General features: G+C 36.0%; 1 protein-coding gene across 5 annotated transcripts in view; it reads left to right on the plus strand.

Annotated features, from left to right (window-relative positions):
- Positions 1 to 15,892, plus strand: part of TBK1 (TANK binding kinase 1) — a 48,866-nt gene that overhangs the window by 27,668 nt on the left and 5,306 nt on the right. For 3 of the 5 annotated variants that reach the window (XM_015431150.3, XM_065524528.1, XM_005571442.4), the window contains 10 exons: positions 365 to 475; positions 2,467 to 2,646; positions 4,876 to 5,072; positions 6,018 to 6,076; positions 6,486 to 6,577; positions 9,041 to 9,142; positions 10,589 to 10,667; positions 14,547 to 14,668; positions 14,763 to 14,839; positions 15,427 to 15,466. In XM_015431150.3, the coding sequence (XP_015286636.2) occupies positions 365 to 475; positions 2,467 to 2,646; positions 4,876 to 5,072; positions 6,018 to 6,076; positions 6,486 to 6,577; positions 9,041 to 9,142; positions 10,589 to 10,667; positions 14,547 to 14,668; positions 14,763 to 14,839; positions 15,427 to 15,466 (1,059 nt within the window). Of the gene's footprint in view, positions 1 to 73; positions 272 to 364; positions 476 to 2,466; positions 2,647 to 4,875; positions 5,073 to 6,017; positions 6,077 to 6,485; positions 6,578 to 9,040; positions 9,143 to 10,588; positions 10,668 to 14,546; positions 14,669 to 14,762; positions 14,840 to 15,043; positions 15,150 to 15,426; positions 15,467 to 15,892 lie in introns of those variants that run through there. The other 2 variants (XR_012420435.1, XM_074007341.1) reach the window with 2 other exon arrangements.

Consider the following 15,892-nt stretch of genomic DNA (forward strand, 5'->3'; position numbering starts at 1 on the left):
TTAGATGCTTTTTTTTCATGGTCTAGAGACATTCTGTGACATAACTTATTTTGTGTTTGCTCGGTTTTTTCAGATGGAAAAATTAATATTTTTGTTGTGAACATCAAGATGCTGTTATAAAGCACTGTGAGATCGCAAATGAAAATTAACTATGGCATATATAAATAACTGTACAACCACTATTGTACTTCAGTCAGTCAGATTCAAAGTATTTTGATTGTTTTATGGATCCTGTGAGCATCAATCACAAAGTTTCATCTAGTAGATAATTGTAGGTGCAATTGAGGAAATACTTTTGCATAGCCCATTAATAAGTCATGCAAAAATCAACTGCTTATTTTATTCTGCTTTTGTTCCTCCCAAGGTATAAAATAATTACAGGAAAGCCTTCTGGTGCAATATCTGGAGTACAGAAGGCAGAAAATGGACCAATTGACTGGAGTGGAGACATGCCTGTTTCTTGCAGTCTTTCTCGGTAAGTGTAGTGTACCTGATTCTCATCTTTTGCACTTAGGTGTTAGAAATCTTTGTTGCCTAAAATACTATTCAAATACTGAAGTGTAGTTTGATTTTATTTTAATTGCTTTGATAAATGATTTTTGTCTTTGCTGCTATACGAATAATTTCCCCAGATCTGCATTAGGACACAGGGCATACATTTTTGAGATTGGTAATCACTGGTCTTGGAATTCTTGCCAGTGTGGGGATCCTGCTCAGGACCTTAGTATCTTTTATAATGACCTCCATATTCATGGATAACAAATAGTGGATTGGATATGAGTAAATTTCTCAACTGGAGTTGTAAAAAGCAAACAATGAAGAGATTTAGTATTATCTTCATTTTAAAAAATTCAAATTATTCAAAGGGTGAGAAATAATAGTTTTTTGTACTTTTTAGAATTTCAGATGTTCGTATGGGTCTTTAATGTCTCAGACAGAAATCAAAAAAATTATATTGTTTAAGAATCCTGTTACCCCAAAGAAAGAATTAAGGTAGGCCGGGCGCAGTGGCTCAAGCCTGTAATCCCAGCACTTTGGGAGGCCGAGACGGGCGGATCACGAGGTCAGGAGATCGAGAGACGATCCCGGCTAACACGGTGAAACCCCGTCTCTACTAAAAAATACAAAAAACTAGCCGGGCGAGGTGGCGGGCGCCTGTAGTCCCAGCTACTCGGGAGGCTGAGGCAGGAGAATGGCGTAAACCCGGGAGGCGGAGCTTGCAGTGAGCTGAGATCCGGCCACTGCACTCCAGCCTGGGTGACAGAGCAAGACTCCGTCTCAAAAAAAATAAAAAAATAAAAAAAATAAAAATAGAAAGAATTAAGGTAAAAGAAATTAAAAGTAGGAAGTAAATTATTTTCACTCTGGAAATAAAGCCAAGACATGCATCAGTATTTAGTATTTGTGATTACTGAATTAACTTCCATTTTTCCTGACTGAGTATGGTAGTTATATAATACTTAATTGGACACAGGTTATGAGTTACTGGCTTAACATCTATTTTTAGTTGTGGGTGATTTTTGTATGACTTTAAAGAAATAAATATATAAAACAAGCTAATAAAATATCACTTATCATTTTATATGTTGGGTTCTGTGAAAATTCATTTAAACCAGGAGTTCCAATGCTGAAATCATTTTCAAAAACCACTGTTGTTAACAGTTTTGTGTGTGTGTTATTTTAAAAAGTTTCCAAAATGAAATTGTCATGCAACTAGATTACTAAGAGAAATTCATTGTGTTGGAGAGCAGAAATTTAATATTATAATTGTGATTTGTGTTAAATTTTGATTTAGGAAATACTCATTTTGGGGATCTCAGGCAAAACTGATAAAATGTAAAGGGCTCAGGAAATGAACACTTGCTAAGTAATTAAATTGCCAAAACTCAGAATCAAAAACATCTGATGATCTGAACTGCAGCACATTTCTGGAGGGTGACAGGCTTTATCTATTGAATCAGTCCTTAGCATACCAAGTTATAAATTCTTTGAGAAAAATTGCTTAGATGTCAGAAAGTATATTATATAATTTTTTTTGTTTTAAATAGTAAGAACTTTTAAGTACTACAAATCAGCAGTGAAAACAACTACCAGAAATGTAATGGGGCTTGGCACGGTGGCATACACCTATAATCCCAGCTACTCAGGAAGCTGAGGCAGGATACTTGAGCCCCCGAGTTTGAGACTGCAATGCATAAAGCATTTGTGAATAGCTGCTGTACTTCAGCCTGGGCAACATTACAAGACCAGTTTCTAGAAGAGAAAAAGCTATAATCCCTTATTCATTCATGAGTGATATTAAATGAAGGTTATCTAGCTTTCTGAAAAGTTGACAGATTTTGAATTTTTAAAATTAGTCTAATATAGTAATAGTGACAGTTCCTTTGATTTGCTGGTATTATGATTTTTAACCTAGACAGAATATGACATAGTCACTCTTCAAGTAACTTTTCAATACTGTTTTAGGGGTCTTCAGGTTCTACTTACCCCTGTTCTTGCAAACATCCTTGAAGCAGATCAGGAAAAGTGTTGGGGTTTTGACCAGTTTTTTGCAGAAACTAGTGATATACTTCACCGAATGATAATTCATGTTTTTTCGCTACAACAAATGACAGCTCATAAGATTTATGTTCATAGCTATAATACGTAAGTATCTCTTTCTGTTTTCTTCTTAAATCAACATATTGTGTTATATAATATTTTCCTAAGTTAGGAAAAGAAATAGAAAAGATGCCTCAGCTTCACCAAAAGCACCCACTTCCCACATAGAAAATTATATTTAAGTGCTTAGTAAATTCCTTTTCACTTATTTTTGGAATAAAAGGATTGATATTCTAAAATGTATAGTTAAATTAGCTTGTTTCTTTAACTGTAAGTTTTACAAAACTACTTTCATTGCTGTGCCTTCTTTCAAGTTACATAATCACATAACCACAAATGGCATCTACCAATAAACGAGCCAGGTTTTACTAAGTGTACTATCCTGCCATGTTTAAAATATCAAAGCCTAAGTCTTCATAGTTTGCATGGTTATTTGCCTGTGATAACCATATGCAGATAATATGGTTATTATTAACCATAATAATGGTTAAAGCACCTGGTGCAGGAGAAATAATCAGTGTTTGTTTTATGTAAACAAAAATACATTACACCCATGTGATTAAAAAAACTGCCCATGTGATACAACTGCATATAACATTTTGGTCAATGATGGACTACATATATGACAGTGGTTCCGTAAGATTGTCATATCATATTTTTACTGTACCTTTTCTATGTTTAGATATGTTCAAATATACAAATACTGTTTCTAATTGTGTTACAGCTGCCTGCAGTATTCAGTACAGTAACATGCCGTACAAGTTTGTAGCCTAGGAGCAGTAGGCTAGATATCATATAGCCTAGGTGTGTAGAAGGCTATACCATGTAGTTTTCTGTAAATAAACTCTATGATGTTCACACAATGATGCATTTTTTAGAACTGTTCCCATCATAAGCAAGGCATGACTGTACACGTACATACACTTGCATGTAAAAATGAGTGTATTGGCGTTAATAGCTGGTTGTGATGCTTTGCTGTATGTAGGATATCACCGCTGGGGGAAGCTGGGGGAAGAATATATGGTGTCTCTCTTCATCATTTCTTAGAACTGCATGTGAATCTCCAATGATGTCAAAATGTTTTGTGAAAAGCTCACGCAGTGTGACTATAGTTAATAATAACTTAATTGTACATTTTAAAATAGCTTAAAAAGTACAATTTGATTGTCTGTAGCACAAAAGATAAATGCTTGACTGGATGGATACCTCATTCTCCATGGTGTGATTATTACATATTGCATGTCTGTAACAAAACATCTCATGTACCTCATAAATATATACATTTCCTGTGTACACACAAAAATTAAAAACTGAATTTTTTAAAAAGGTCACACAGTGGAGGCTTGTAGAGCCAAATTACAATATTGTTGCTGAAACATTTCTTTCGATGTCATTGATCTATTCATGGGGAAGCTATCTTTTCCCCTAAAGCATCATTTTGAAAATACCTAGTTTTATTAATTTATTTAACAAACATATAGTCACATAACAAATGCTATTCTTGATTCTTTACGTATTTAAGCCATTTAATCCTCACAACAATTCTGTGAAGTGGGTACTGTTATTGTTTCCATTTTACTGATGAGGAAACAGTGCAGAGGAGTTAAGTCACTTACGGTTATATAAGAAGTTAGTGGAAGAGCTGAGATTTGAACCCAAGTATCTGATTCAAGTCAGTGCTCTAAACCTCTCTGCTATGTTGATTCTGTATTTGAAAATATTAAGAATCTTGGCCAGGCGTGGTGGCTCACACCTGTAATCCCAGTACTTTGGGAGACCGAGGCGGGTGCATCACTGGAGGCCAGGAGTTCGAAACCAGCCTGGCCAGCATGGTGTAACCCTGTCTCTACTAAAAATACAAAAATCAGCTGCGCGTGGTGGTGCACGCCTGTAATCCCAGCTACTTAGGAGGCTGAGACACAAGAATCGCTTGAACTCAGGAGGCGGAGGCTGCAGTGAGCCAAGATCGTGCCAATGCACTCCAGCCTGGGCAACAGAGCGAAACTCTGTCGCACACACACTCAGAGAGAGAGAGAGAAAATATTAAGAATCCTGTATATTACACAGGTATCCAAACATAAAAATACTTTAGAATTGCTTACTATATGGACAGGTTACATGGAATGGAGTTTGTAGTATCCACATTAACAAAGCAAGTTTATATGGACTGGTTATGATCTTAGGAATATGAATTAGAATGGATGTTGTTGCACTCATTAAAAAAATTACGCTTTATCCCCAGTTATAGTGTCCTTTTGAATTTTTCTCACACAGTGCTACTATATTTCATGAACTGGTATATAAACAAACCAAAATTCTTTCTTCAAATCAAGAACTTATCTATGAAGGGCGACGCTTAGTCTTAGAACCTGGAAGACTGGCACAGCATTTCCCTAAAACTACTGAGGAAAACCCCATATTTGTAGTAAGCCGGGAACCTCTGAATACCATAGGATTAATATATGAAAAAAGTAAGTTGGGATTTTTCTTGTCGTTGTTACTAGCCATTAGAAAAATACCAGCCTGGGCAGCATAGTGAGACCTTGTCTCTACAAAAAATAAAACAAAAATTAGCGGGGCATGGTGGCACACACCTGTAGTCCCAGCTACATGGGAGGCTGAGGTAGGAGCATCGCTTGAGCCCAGGAGGCAGAGGTTTCAGTAAGCCGAGATTGCACCACTGCACTCCAGCTTGGGAGACAGTGTGGGACCCTGTCTCAAAAACAAAAAAATAAATCCACAAAATCTGTCATTGTAGAAATGATTGTCATCTTTATAAAGCTGATGATCACATTAGTGTAAAACTTTCATAAACATTAAAATTAAATTACTGTAGTTGAAAGAGTATCGTAAAATTGAAAAAAGCTTGTAGACATCATTTGACTTCAAATATTTTGTTTCATAAAATGATAAAGTCATTTGTCATACGTTTCACTGTAACTCTCTTTTAAAAGTGTTTTGCTAACACTCAAAATTACCTTTTATATCATAAATTTCAGCAAATGTTTTTTGTTTCCAGTAGGTGTAGAACATTGTGCCAAGCTTTAGAGTCTAAGAAAAATTAGATCTGCATTTTGAGAATCTTTTAAATTATTCATTCTACTGATAGAAAAAAAATGAATCCCCTAGAATTTTATGGTTCTATTTGAAGGTTGGGATATGATGTAGATTTAAAGAGAAGCATTGAACTCATTGTGTTGGAGTATTTTTAAGGAAAAAATGAAACTCCTTAGAAATATTGAAGGTAATTTGTTAGAGAATGAACATTATTGTTTGAAGTAATTTTTTTAATCACAAAAAGTACATTAAAGATTTTTCCACTGATGTTTAATTTAGACATTCTGTTTGCTCTATAAAGCATAAAGTGATTTTTTCAAAAAGTTTTCTTTCTCATTTTATTTTACTTCATATTTCAGTTTCCCTCCCTAAAGTACATCCACGTTATGATTTAGATGGGGATGCTAGCATGGCTAAGGTTAGTATTTAATTGAATTACTATGTAAACATCTGAATTTAATGTATCTTATCAATAGTGGAAGCAATAACATGTATTGTGTCTTCATGTATGCCTATATGACTTAGGAAATTATTCACTTAAATTGATACCCTTTCTACATTATTTTGTGGGCTTTCTTTTTTACTTTTTATTCTTTCTTGAATTCATTATATAAGAAAATTCTCTTCATTGAGACAGTGCATGGTTAGATAATGTTAAGGATAACATATTTATTATATTTATATCTATTTTTAACTCTTAGAAATTGGTTTGTTGTGTTTTTAATTAACCTGATAAAAATGTATAAGCTTGAATAATTTTGTGTAAAAGTTTTTCTTACCCTGTACCACAATTAGCACCAAATATTGACATTTTATTTCTTTATTAGGCAATAACAGGGGTTGTGTGTTATGCCTGCAGAATTGCCAGTACCTTACTGCTTTATCAGGAATTAATGCGAAAGGGGATACGATGGCTGATGTAAGTAATAGATTGAAATTTTGAAATTGATTTTCATGTAGATGTTGCCCCATCATTGATATTTTCTCTCTTCAAACTAGTTAGGTTAGGTACTTGATTTTTATTATAATACATTTGTTTCACATTTCATTTATAAAACATTTAGCAGCTCTTTTTTCATGAGTCCTACAATGACCTTGTGAAACAGAACAAATAGTATCTGAATTTTAAAACTTACACCACGCTATAGGATGTGACGGCAAATGCATTTCTTTTCCTAGGACCTTGACTCGGTTGTCATTTCACTATGTTAGAAGTCTTTGGCTTGTTAGAATCCAGTACAATCTGTACTTTCTAGCGTTTAAGTCCTCAGAGTCTTCCTTAATTTCCTACCATTTTCCCAAATGAAGTACACAGTCCTTTTTTATCACACCATATTTTTTTTTCTTTTTGAGACAGGGCCTCAGTGTCACCCAGGCTAGAGTGCAGTGGCACAATCACAGATCACTGCAGCCTGAAACTCCTGGCCTCAAGTGATGCTACCACCTCAGCTTCCCAAGTACCTGGGACTACAGGCATGCCCCACCATGCCCAGCTAATTTTTTTTTTTTTAAGAGATGAGGGTCTAGTTATGTTGCCCAGGCTGATCTCAAACTCTTGGGCTCAAGCAATCAGCCCGCCTCAGCTGGGATTATAGGCTTGAGCCACCACACCCAGCCTTCACAACATTGAGATATAATTCATATACTATTCATGCATTTAAGCATACAGTTTAGTGGTTTTTATTGTGTTCAGAGTTGTGCAGCCATCATCACTAATTTTAGAACATTTTCATCACCCCAGAAAGGATCTCTGCACCCATTAATATTCACTCTCCATTTCCGCCTAAACAGCCCTGCCCTAGGCAACCACTAATACACTATTTGCCTGTTCCAGACATTTCATATAAATGAAATTATGCAATATGAATATATAATCTAACAAGCAATTTAAAAGCTAATTTTTAAAAACTAGACCGCTTAATATAGTTATTCTAGATCAGAATAACTAATCATCTAGTTTAAATAGTTTCTTCCTGAAAGTGACTCTAAGAAATGTAAGATGGATATAATTTTTTCCTGTTTTATACTTTTCATGATTTATAAATGTCATCTTTCCATCTGAAAAAAATGGAAAATACACGATCTCTTTTGGGAATTATGTTTATTTCTATACGTCATTCAAAGCTTTTGAATTTTGCATACACATCATGATGGCCTTGTGGCCGACAGATGCTAAGAACTTTATTTTCTGTGCTCATGTCGCTATGTATGTGCCCTTGGACTGTAATGGTTTTGACAGTTTATGTATGCCTACCTCATACCCACCCCTTCTTGCAAAAATGGATATGAAGCATTTCATCACTCTTTTTAGGCTCCTTCTTTTTTTCTGTTAGCATTATATGAAACCCATCAATTTGTGTTTATATTTTTCACTGTGTTCACATATCTAAGTTCCTAAGCCTATGCTTTTTTGTTCCACTAAGAATCTTCCTTGTTTTTACTGGTTTCTGGAAAAATCTCTATGTACTAACAATTTTCATTTTCTCTCTTATCTACCGTCAGTCGCTGATCCATGAAGCTTTTATTCCTTTTACTTACTAGTTTATAGTCCAATAAGTCATGAGAAAATAGTTTTAATGTAAACCACTGTTGGCAAACATTTTCTTTAAAGACTCAGTCTAATATTTTAGACTTTGTGGGCTGCGTATGGTCTCTTCTTTGTTTTTACAATCTTTAAAAGTGTAATGTTAGCTAATGGGCCATATAAAAGCAGGCCTCAAGTCTTAGTTTGTGGACCCCTGATGTAGATCAAAAGCCCTTCAATTATATATTACTGTGTCATCCCTCTTCAGAGATCACATCATAAGTTGAGCATCCCTAATAAAAAAATTCCCTAATAAAAAAGTCACAACTTTTTGCTCAAAGTTTATGCTCAAAGGAAATACTCATTGGAACATTTTGGATTCTCAGATTAGGGATGCTTAACCAGTATGTATATATGCAAATACTCCAAAATCCAAAATCTGAAACACTTCTGGTCCCAAGAATTTCAGATAAGAGATATTCAACCTGTAATTGGTTTGAAGTATGAATCAGACAGTAGTCTACTATGAGTAGTAAAAATTAATTCTGGTGGTGTAAACTGTAATGCACTACAAACTATTTGTGTAATTGTAGATTAGTTTTTACTTCTTAATGTAATATTAATACCTTAGGTTTCTAAACTGTTAACCTAAGTAGTAATGGTTTATGAAAATATGAGTTCCCTAGATATATATAAGGGTTACAGAAATGCTTTTAATAATAGTGTCTCAAAAAGTGTGAATTGACAAATATCAAGAATATTGTTATAAAATGTTTTTGAACAGTAGTACTGCAGTATAATTAGTGAAAGATAAGAAAAAGTAACTCCTGACATAAAAAAATAATTTTCTTTTTTTAGTGAATTAATTAAAGATGATTACAATGAAACTGTTCACAAAAAGACAGAAGTTGTGATCACATTGGATTTCTGTATCAGAAACATTGAAAAAACTGTGAAAGTGTGAGTAGACTACTTCCTTACTAGTAGGGGTTAACTTATTAAATGTTCCATTTCTGTTTAATTGATTTAGTTATCCTTGGCACAATATGGCATGCTGTGCTAGGGTTTATATTAAAGATCAGCGGCTGGGCACGGTAGCTCATGCCTGTAATCCGAGCACTTTGGGAGGCCAAGGTGGGTGGATCACGAGGTCAAGAGATCGAGCCCATCCTGGCCAACACGGTGAAACCCTGTCTCTACTAAAAATACAAAAATTAGCTGGGTGTGGTGGTACACGCCTGTAGTCCCAGCTACTCGGGAGGCTGAGGCAGGAGAATCACTTGAACCCAGAAGGCAGAGGTTGCAGTGAGCTGAGATCATGCCACTGCACTCCAGCCTGGTGACAGAGCGAGACTCCATCTCAAAGAATAAAATAAAGATCAGCCTTAGATTAGTGATTACTTCACCATCACAAAGGCAAAAATGCCAGTTTTCTTGGTAAGAAATGAACACCATCTCTTAGTGGCATTTCCTCCCAGCCACTGGGTAGGAAAAGGTAGTGGGAAAAACATCTCATTTCTATCTTGTAAAACAGAAACTGTGAATAAGAAAATAAGAAACCTGTAATCAACAAAGGAAATAGGAGGAGGTATTCTAGAACAGCCTTTTAGTAGTATTTTTAGAAGTATAGGAATTACTTTTAGTTTATTCTTACTTGTGAATCTTATTCTTGAGAACGTGTTTTGAAAGAATGATATTTTTAACTGCCGTCTTTCTAGAATATACTATTTGTGCTGCAGAGGAAATACAATAAATGAAATCAATAATCACTATTGACCTTCATTAATTCTGAAATGTATTTTTACTATTATCCTGACATATGATTACTTGAAATTAATTGGTCTTTTCTGTTTTATCCATCCCTTGATCTGCAAATTTGAAATAGAAGCAGATAAAATTCCTCCTTCAGGCAGGCATCATGGTTTTGTTGTTGTTGTTGTTGTTGCTGTTTTTTGAGACAGAGTCTCACTCTGTCATGTAGGCTGGAGTGCAGTGGCACAATCTCTGCTCACTGCAACCTCCGCCTCCCGGGTTCAAGTGATTCTCCTGCCTCAGCCTCCCAAGTAGCTGGGACTACAGGCGCATGCCACCATGCCCAGCTAATTTTTTGTGTGTATTTTTAGTAGAGATGGGGTTTTACCACGTTAGCCAGGATGGTTTCCATCTCCTGACCTCGTGATCTTCCCACCTTGGCCTCCCAAGGTGCTGGGATTACAGGCGTGAGCTACCACACCTGGCCAGCATCAGGTTTTTTTTTTTTAACAATCTGCTGGCTTATAGACTTTGAATCAGTTTTTTACTTTTAAATGGTTATGATGAAAGCTCAAATTATTATTTATAAAGCATCTTTTTAAAACTGTATATTGATTATACTCATTTAATTTTCTCTTTTGACTTTTCATATAGATATGAAAAGTTAATGAAGATCAACCTAGAAGCGGCAGAGTTAGGTGAAATTTCAGACATACACACCAAATTGTTGAGAGTAAGTATTTACAAAATTATGAAAATTGTAAGCTCATAACCTATTCCTTTGCTGGCACTATTAGATTTAAACGTTCTTAGGTGCTAGGCATGGTAGTACACACCTAGCTACTCAGGAGGCCGAGGCAGGAGGATCACTTGAACTGAGGCATTAAAGGCTGCCCCGAGTTATGATGGTGCCACTGCACCCTAGCCTGGGCAACAGCACGAAATCTTGTCTGTAAAATAAATAATTTAAATAAATAAACTTATAGAGATGATGTTTCTCACTGCAGAGAAATAATATTTTCCCATCTTTAGAAACTTCTTTACAATATTAAATACTCTTACTGCCTTGAAATTTTTTGTAACATATTCAAATGCCTACTGTAATTTAAACCTCTCTCTCTGTCTCTCTCTCTCTCTCTCGGTGTTTAAATCCATAGTGCTCTTGTGTTGTTGCTGTGGCAGTTAAAGCAAGTTCATAAATGTAATTTCACATGCAGTTGAATGTAAAGTGCTTGAGCTTGTTTAGAAATAGATTTAAATTAGGCTGGGCACGGTGGCTTATGCCTGTAATTCCAGCACTTTGGGAAGCCAAGGCAGGTGGATCACCTGAGGTCAGGAGTTTGAGACCAGCCTGGCCAACATGGTGAAACCCTGTGTCGTTAGCTATGTGTGGTGGTGGGCGCCTGTAATCCCAGCTGCTTGGGAGGCTGAGGCAGGAGAATCACTTGGACCCAGGAGGCAGAGGTTGCAGTGAGCCAAGATCACACCATTGCACTCCATCCTGTGTGAAAAAAGCAAAACTCCCATCTCAAAAAAAAAAAGATTTAAATTAGAAAATATTATCAAATTTTTTTCTAAAATAAAAAGTTAAGGAAAGAAAGATTTGAGATCCTCAAGGCAGTAATCACTTCTATAACTAGAAAAAGAAATGAGGACAAGTCTCTACCCTGCTAAAAAATACAAAAGAATCTCAGGAAGTCTCTGAATCTCTTATTAATATTAATATATTTTCTTTTGGGGATCTCAAAATGTTTCTCATTTTTATGACATTCCTGTGAGACTGAGATTTCTTTTTTTAAAAAAAAACAAACAAACAACAAAAAAAACTTTCCCTCTTGTTGCCCAGGCTAGAGTGCAATGGCACAATCTCGGCTCACCGCAGCCTCCACCTCCTGGGTTCAAGCGATTCTCCTGCCTCAGCCTCCCAAGTAGCTCGGATTGCAGGCATGTGCCACCACGCCCAGCTAATTTTGTATTTTTAGTAGAGACGGGGTTTCTCCATGTTGGTCAGGCTGGTCTGGAACTCCCAACTTCAAGTGATCTGCCCGCCTTGGCCTCCCAAAGTGCTGGGATTACAGGCATGAGCCACCTCGCCCGACCGAGATTAAGATTTCTTATGAGAAAGCATAGATGACTAATAGCTTGAGGTAATGGAGTCTTATGACATCAGGACTTCTCACTTCAAACCAACTACTTTTCCCTAGATTTCATTTTTTCTCTTTTTCTTTTTTTTGAGATGGAGTCTCGCTCTGTCGCCAGGCTGGAGTGCAATGGCGCAATCTCGGCTCACTGCAAGTTCTGCCTCCTGGGTTTGTGCCATTCTCCTGCCTCAGCCTCCTGTGCCTAGCTTCCTATTGGAGACCTTAAAGAAATTTTTCCCACACAAAAGTAAAATTTATAAGTAGAAAAAATACCACATATATTCTGCACTCAAAAAATGATTCTTAAAAGTTTTTATCCATTGCCCTGCAGCAGTGGTTCTCAGAGTGACTCCTGGGTCACAGGGCTCAGTGGTTCACAGAACTTTGGGAGGCTGAGGTGGGCGGATCACTTGAGGCCAGGAGTTTGAGACCAGCCTGGCCAACATGGTGAAACCCTGTCTCTACTAAAAATACAAAAATTAGCCGGGTGTAGTGGCAGACGCTTGTAATCCCAGCTACTGGGGAGGCTGAGGCAAGAGAATCACTTGAACCTGGGAGATGGAGGTTGCTGTGAGCCGCGATCATGCCACTGCACTCCAGCCTGGGCGACAGAGACCCTGTCTCAAAAGATAAAAAATAAGAAGAGTGGCTTCTGGGCCAGCAGCTTCAGCCTCACATGGGAACTTATTAGAAATGCACATTTTGGGACCCCACCTCAGATGTGTTGAGTCAGCAACTCAGCTGGCAGAACCCAGCAAAGGCCCTTTCTAATAAGCCTTCCAGGTGATTCTTATGCTGCTAAAATGTGGGTAATCTTTTCATTTTCTTGTATGTGTATTATTAAATTATTATTACTCTACAAACATATGGTTGTTATTTTTACTTTTTGTATAACATTATAGTGTAGGCATTTTCCAGGTTCTTTTGGTAACACCATTTTCTTAATGATACCATGTTGCAGCCAGTGGATTTATTACAGTCTTACTTATTATTCCTCTACTGTTGGTACTTTAGTTTGCTTTTCACTCTTCTATGTAATGCTGTAAGAAATGACTTTTTCCATAAACTGTTTTCCATATATTGGATGTATAAGTTAACACATTCTAAACATTAATGTTAAAAAAGACATAAAGCATAAAAACCAAGATATGTATTTGATCATATAAAAATTTAAGCCAGGCACAGTGGCTCATACCTATAATCCCAGCACTTTGGGAGGCCAAGGTGGGGTTAGACTGGTTGAGCTCAGGAGTTCAAGACCAGTCTAGGCAACACGGTGAAACCCCGTCTCTACCAAAAAAAAAAACAAAACAAAAATTCTCAAGGCGTGATGGCTCGCACTTGTAGTCCCATCTACTCAGGAGGCTTAAGTTGAGAGGATGACTTGAACTCAGAAGGCAGAGGTTGCAGGGAGCTGAGATTACGCCACTGCACTCCAGCCTGGGTGACAGAATGAGACTCTGTTTCAAAAATAAAATAAAAATTTAAGATCTCTATGTGTTTAAAAAATGTTAGAACGCAAATAAGTTGGGAAAATGTGATAAAGGGTTTTTTATAAAAATAACTCATACAAATTGATAAGGAAAATTGTCTGCAAAAAAATAGATGAGCAAAGAACATTTAGAGATAATTTATAAATGAAGAAAATATGTCTGGTGAAAACACTCTTGAAAAAAAATGCTCAAATCCAATAGCAAGAAAAAATTGCTTATTATAACAGTAAGATACTATTTTTGTCTTTCAGATTTTCAAGGCTTAAAAAATTATAATGCCAGTGCTGACAAGAGTGTGGTTTAAAGAGCACCCTTGTTTTTTGCTAGTGGCAATGTCAGCTGCTACTGACAACATTATTTGAAAGGCAATAGTGTGTATCAGGACCTTTAAAATCTTTGGACTTATTTATCCTTTAAGCCTAACCTTCATCCTTTCTTCATAAATTTTAGAAATACTGTATGCATTTCTGAGGTAGGTAAGTGATAAATTTCCTAAGCTTAAAATGAACAGAATCTTAGATGAGGTTTCTTTTCATTTTCTGTTTTTAAGAGGAGTTGCTTTGGTTTGGCCTCTTAAACAAGAAGAGCACAAATCTTGCTACCTACACAGTTGATACTTGGGACTATTCTAGTAGTTCTATTTAATTTTCACAACAGGGCTGTGAGATGGAGAATTAACCACTTTTTACAGATAAGGAAACAAGATTAGAAATATTTTACATGTGGTTTTAGAAGGGTATTGAATGAAATGTTTTATAAGATGTACTAGTGCTGGTCTCATGTTTTATTATCATACTGTACCCCTGGTGGAAATCAATGTAAGGAACTCTTTTGTATTTAAAAATGGAAATAATTACTGTGCCTTTGAATTGAAGTAATCTACAAAAGAAATGTGATCCAGACTTTAGACTTTGTTGGTACTGTGATAATCATTTCTGGCTTTTGGCAACCTGGATCTGAACCTTTGGTTTTATTTAGCTTTCCAGTTCTCAGGGAACAATAGAAACCAGTCTTCAGGATATTGACAGCAGATTATCTCCAGGTGGATCGCTGGCAGATGCATGGGCACATCAAGAAGGCACTCATCCAAAAGATAGAAAGTAAGTTATAGCTTTATGCGTAGTTTCTGCTCTTATTAATGTCCTTTTTCACATTGACTCAGTTAATTTATTTGAGTTTTTCTTCCTTAAATAGTGTAGAAAAACTACAAGTCCTGTTAAATTGCATGACAGAGATTTACTATCAGTTCAAAAAAGACAAAGCAGAACGTAGTAAGTAAAATTTGCTGTTTGTTAATTTAATAAATCCTTCTTAGTAATTAGTTATAATTCAGTTAAATTAATTTGGCATATCTGTAAGGGTGGCTTCTTAAGCTGTTTGTTTCAGAGATATGATTCTGTCAGGAAAAAGGTTGATTGTGTTAAAAAAAAAAAAACCCTATCCTTAAAATCAACCTTTTGGATACTTTAAATCAGGGTCATGAACTCCAGAACCTCTAAAGGCCAGGCAGGTAACAAAGGAATGAGATTGGCCAGTGGGGACTCATCTACAGGGGAGAGCCACTACTCAGATTCACCAAAGGTATTGCCCAGTCTTCCCATTTCTCAAAAAAAGCTAGAAATACAGAATTTGTTAGAAATATCTTGATTTTTAAATGTTAACAGTTAATTGTTTTTTACATTGTTATTTACAGACCAAATAAAAGCATCTGTGGGCCATAAGAAGCCCATGAGCCACAGATCTATGACATCTGCTTCAAACTCTTAGCCTTTTTGAAGCAGTGATCTCGAAAGAAAATATATTGTGTATAATGTTATGATTCTACATTAACAACAGTAATATATTTTCCTATTTCTAGGACTAGCTTATAATGAAGAGCAAATCCACAAATTTGATAAGTAAGTATCCAGATTATGTTTAATAATTAGTTATTTTTGGTGCTATTTTGGTTATCTTTATTATGATTCTTCTTAAAGTTGAAATTAATTACAATTAAAAATACATTTTAATCTTGATTTTACAGGATTGTTACAATATGTACACATTTTTGAGGTTCACACATCTGTTCCCTAATTGGGAAGTTACCATGATGGGAGAAGGAGGCGGGAGAAAGATTACTGTTCCAGTCAGTCACCTTCTGCCTCATGTGCTCTGATTACAGAAGGACAGATAATAGAGCACAGGCGAGGGCAGACTTAACCACCATCTTAACTTTAACCTCATTCAATAGGCATTTTTTTTACATCCATTTTGAACCTTCTCTTTATCTTCTTGCTGCTATAATGTCTTAGAAACGTTTACTTTCTACTCTAAATACTCTAAAG

The sequence above is a fragment of the Macaca fascicularis genome, chromosome 11 (assembly GCF_037993035.2).
Source record: "Macaca fascicularis isolate 582-1 chromosome 11, T2T-MFA8v1.1".
Taxonomy (NCBI): Eukaryota; Metazoa; Chordata; class Mammalia; order Primates; family Cercopithecidae; genus Macaca; species Macaca fascicularis.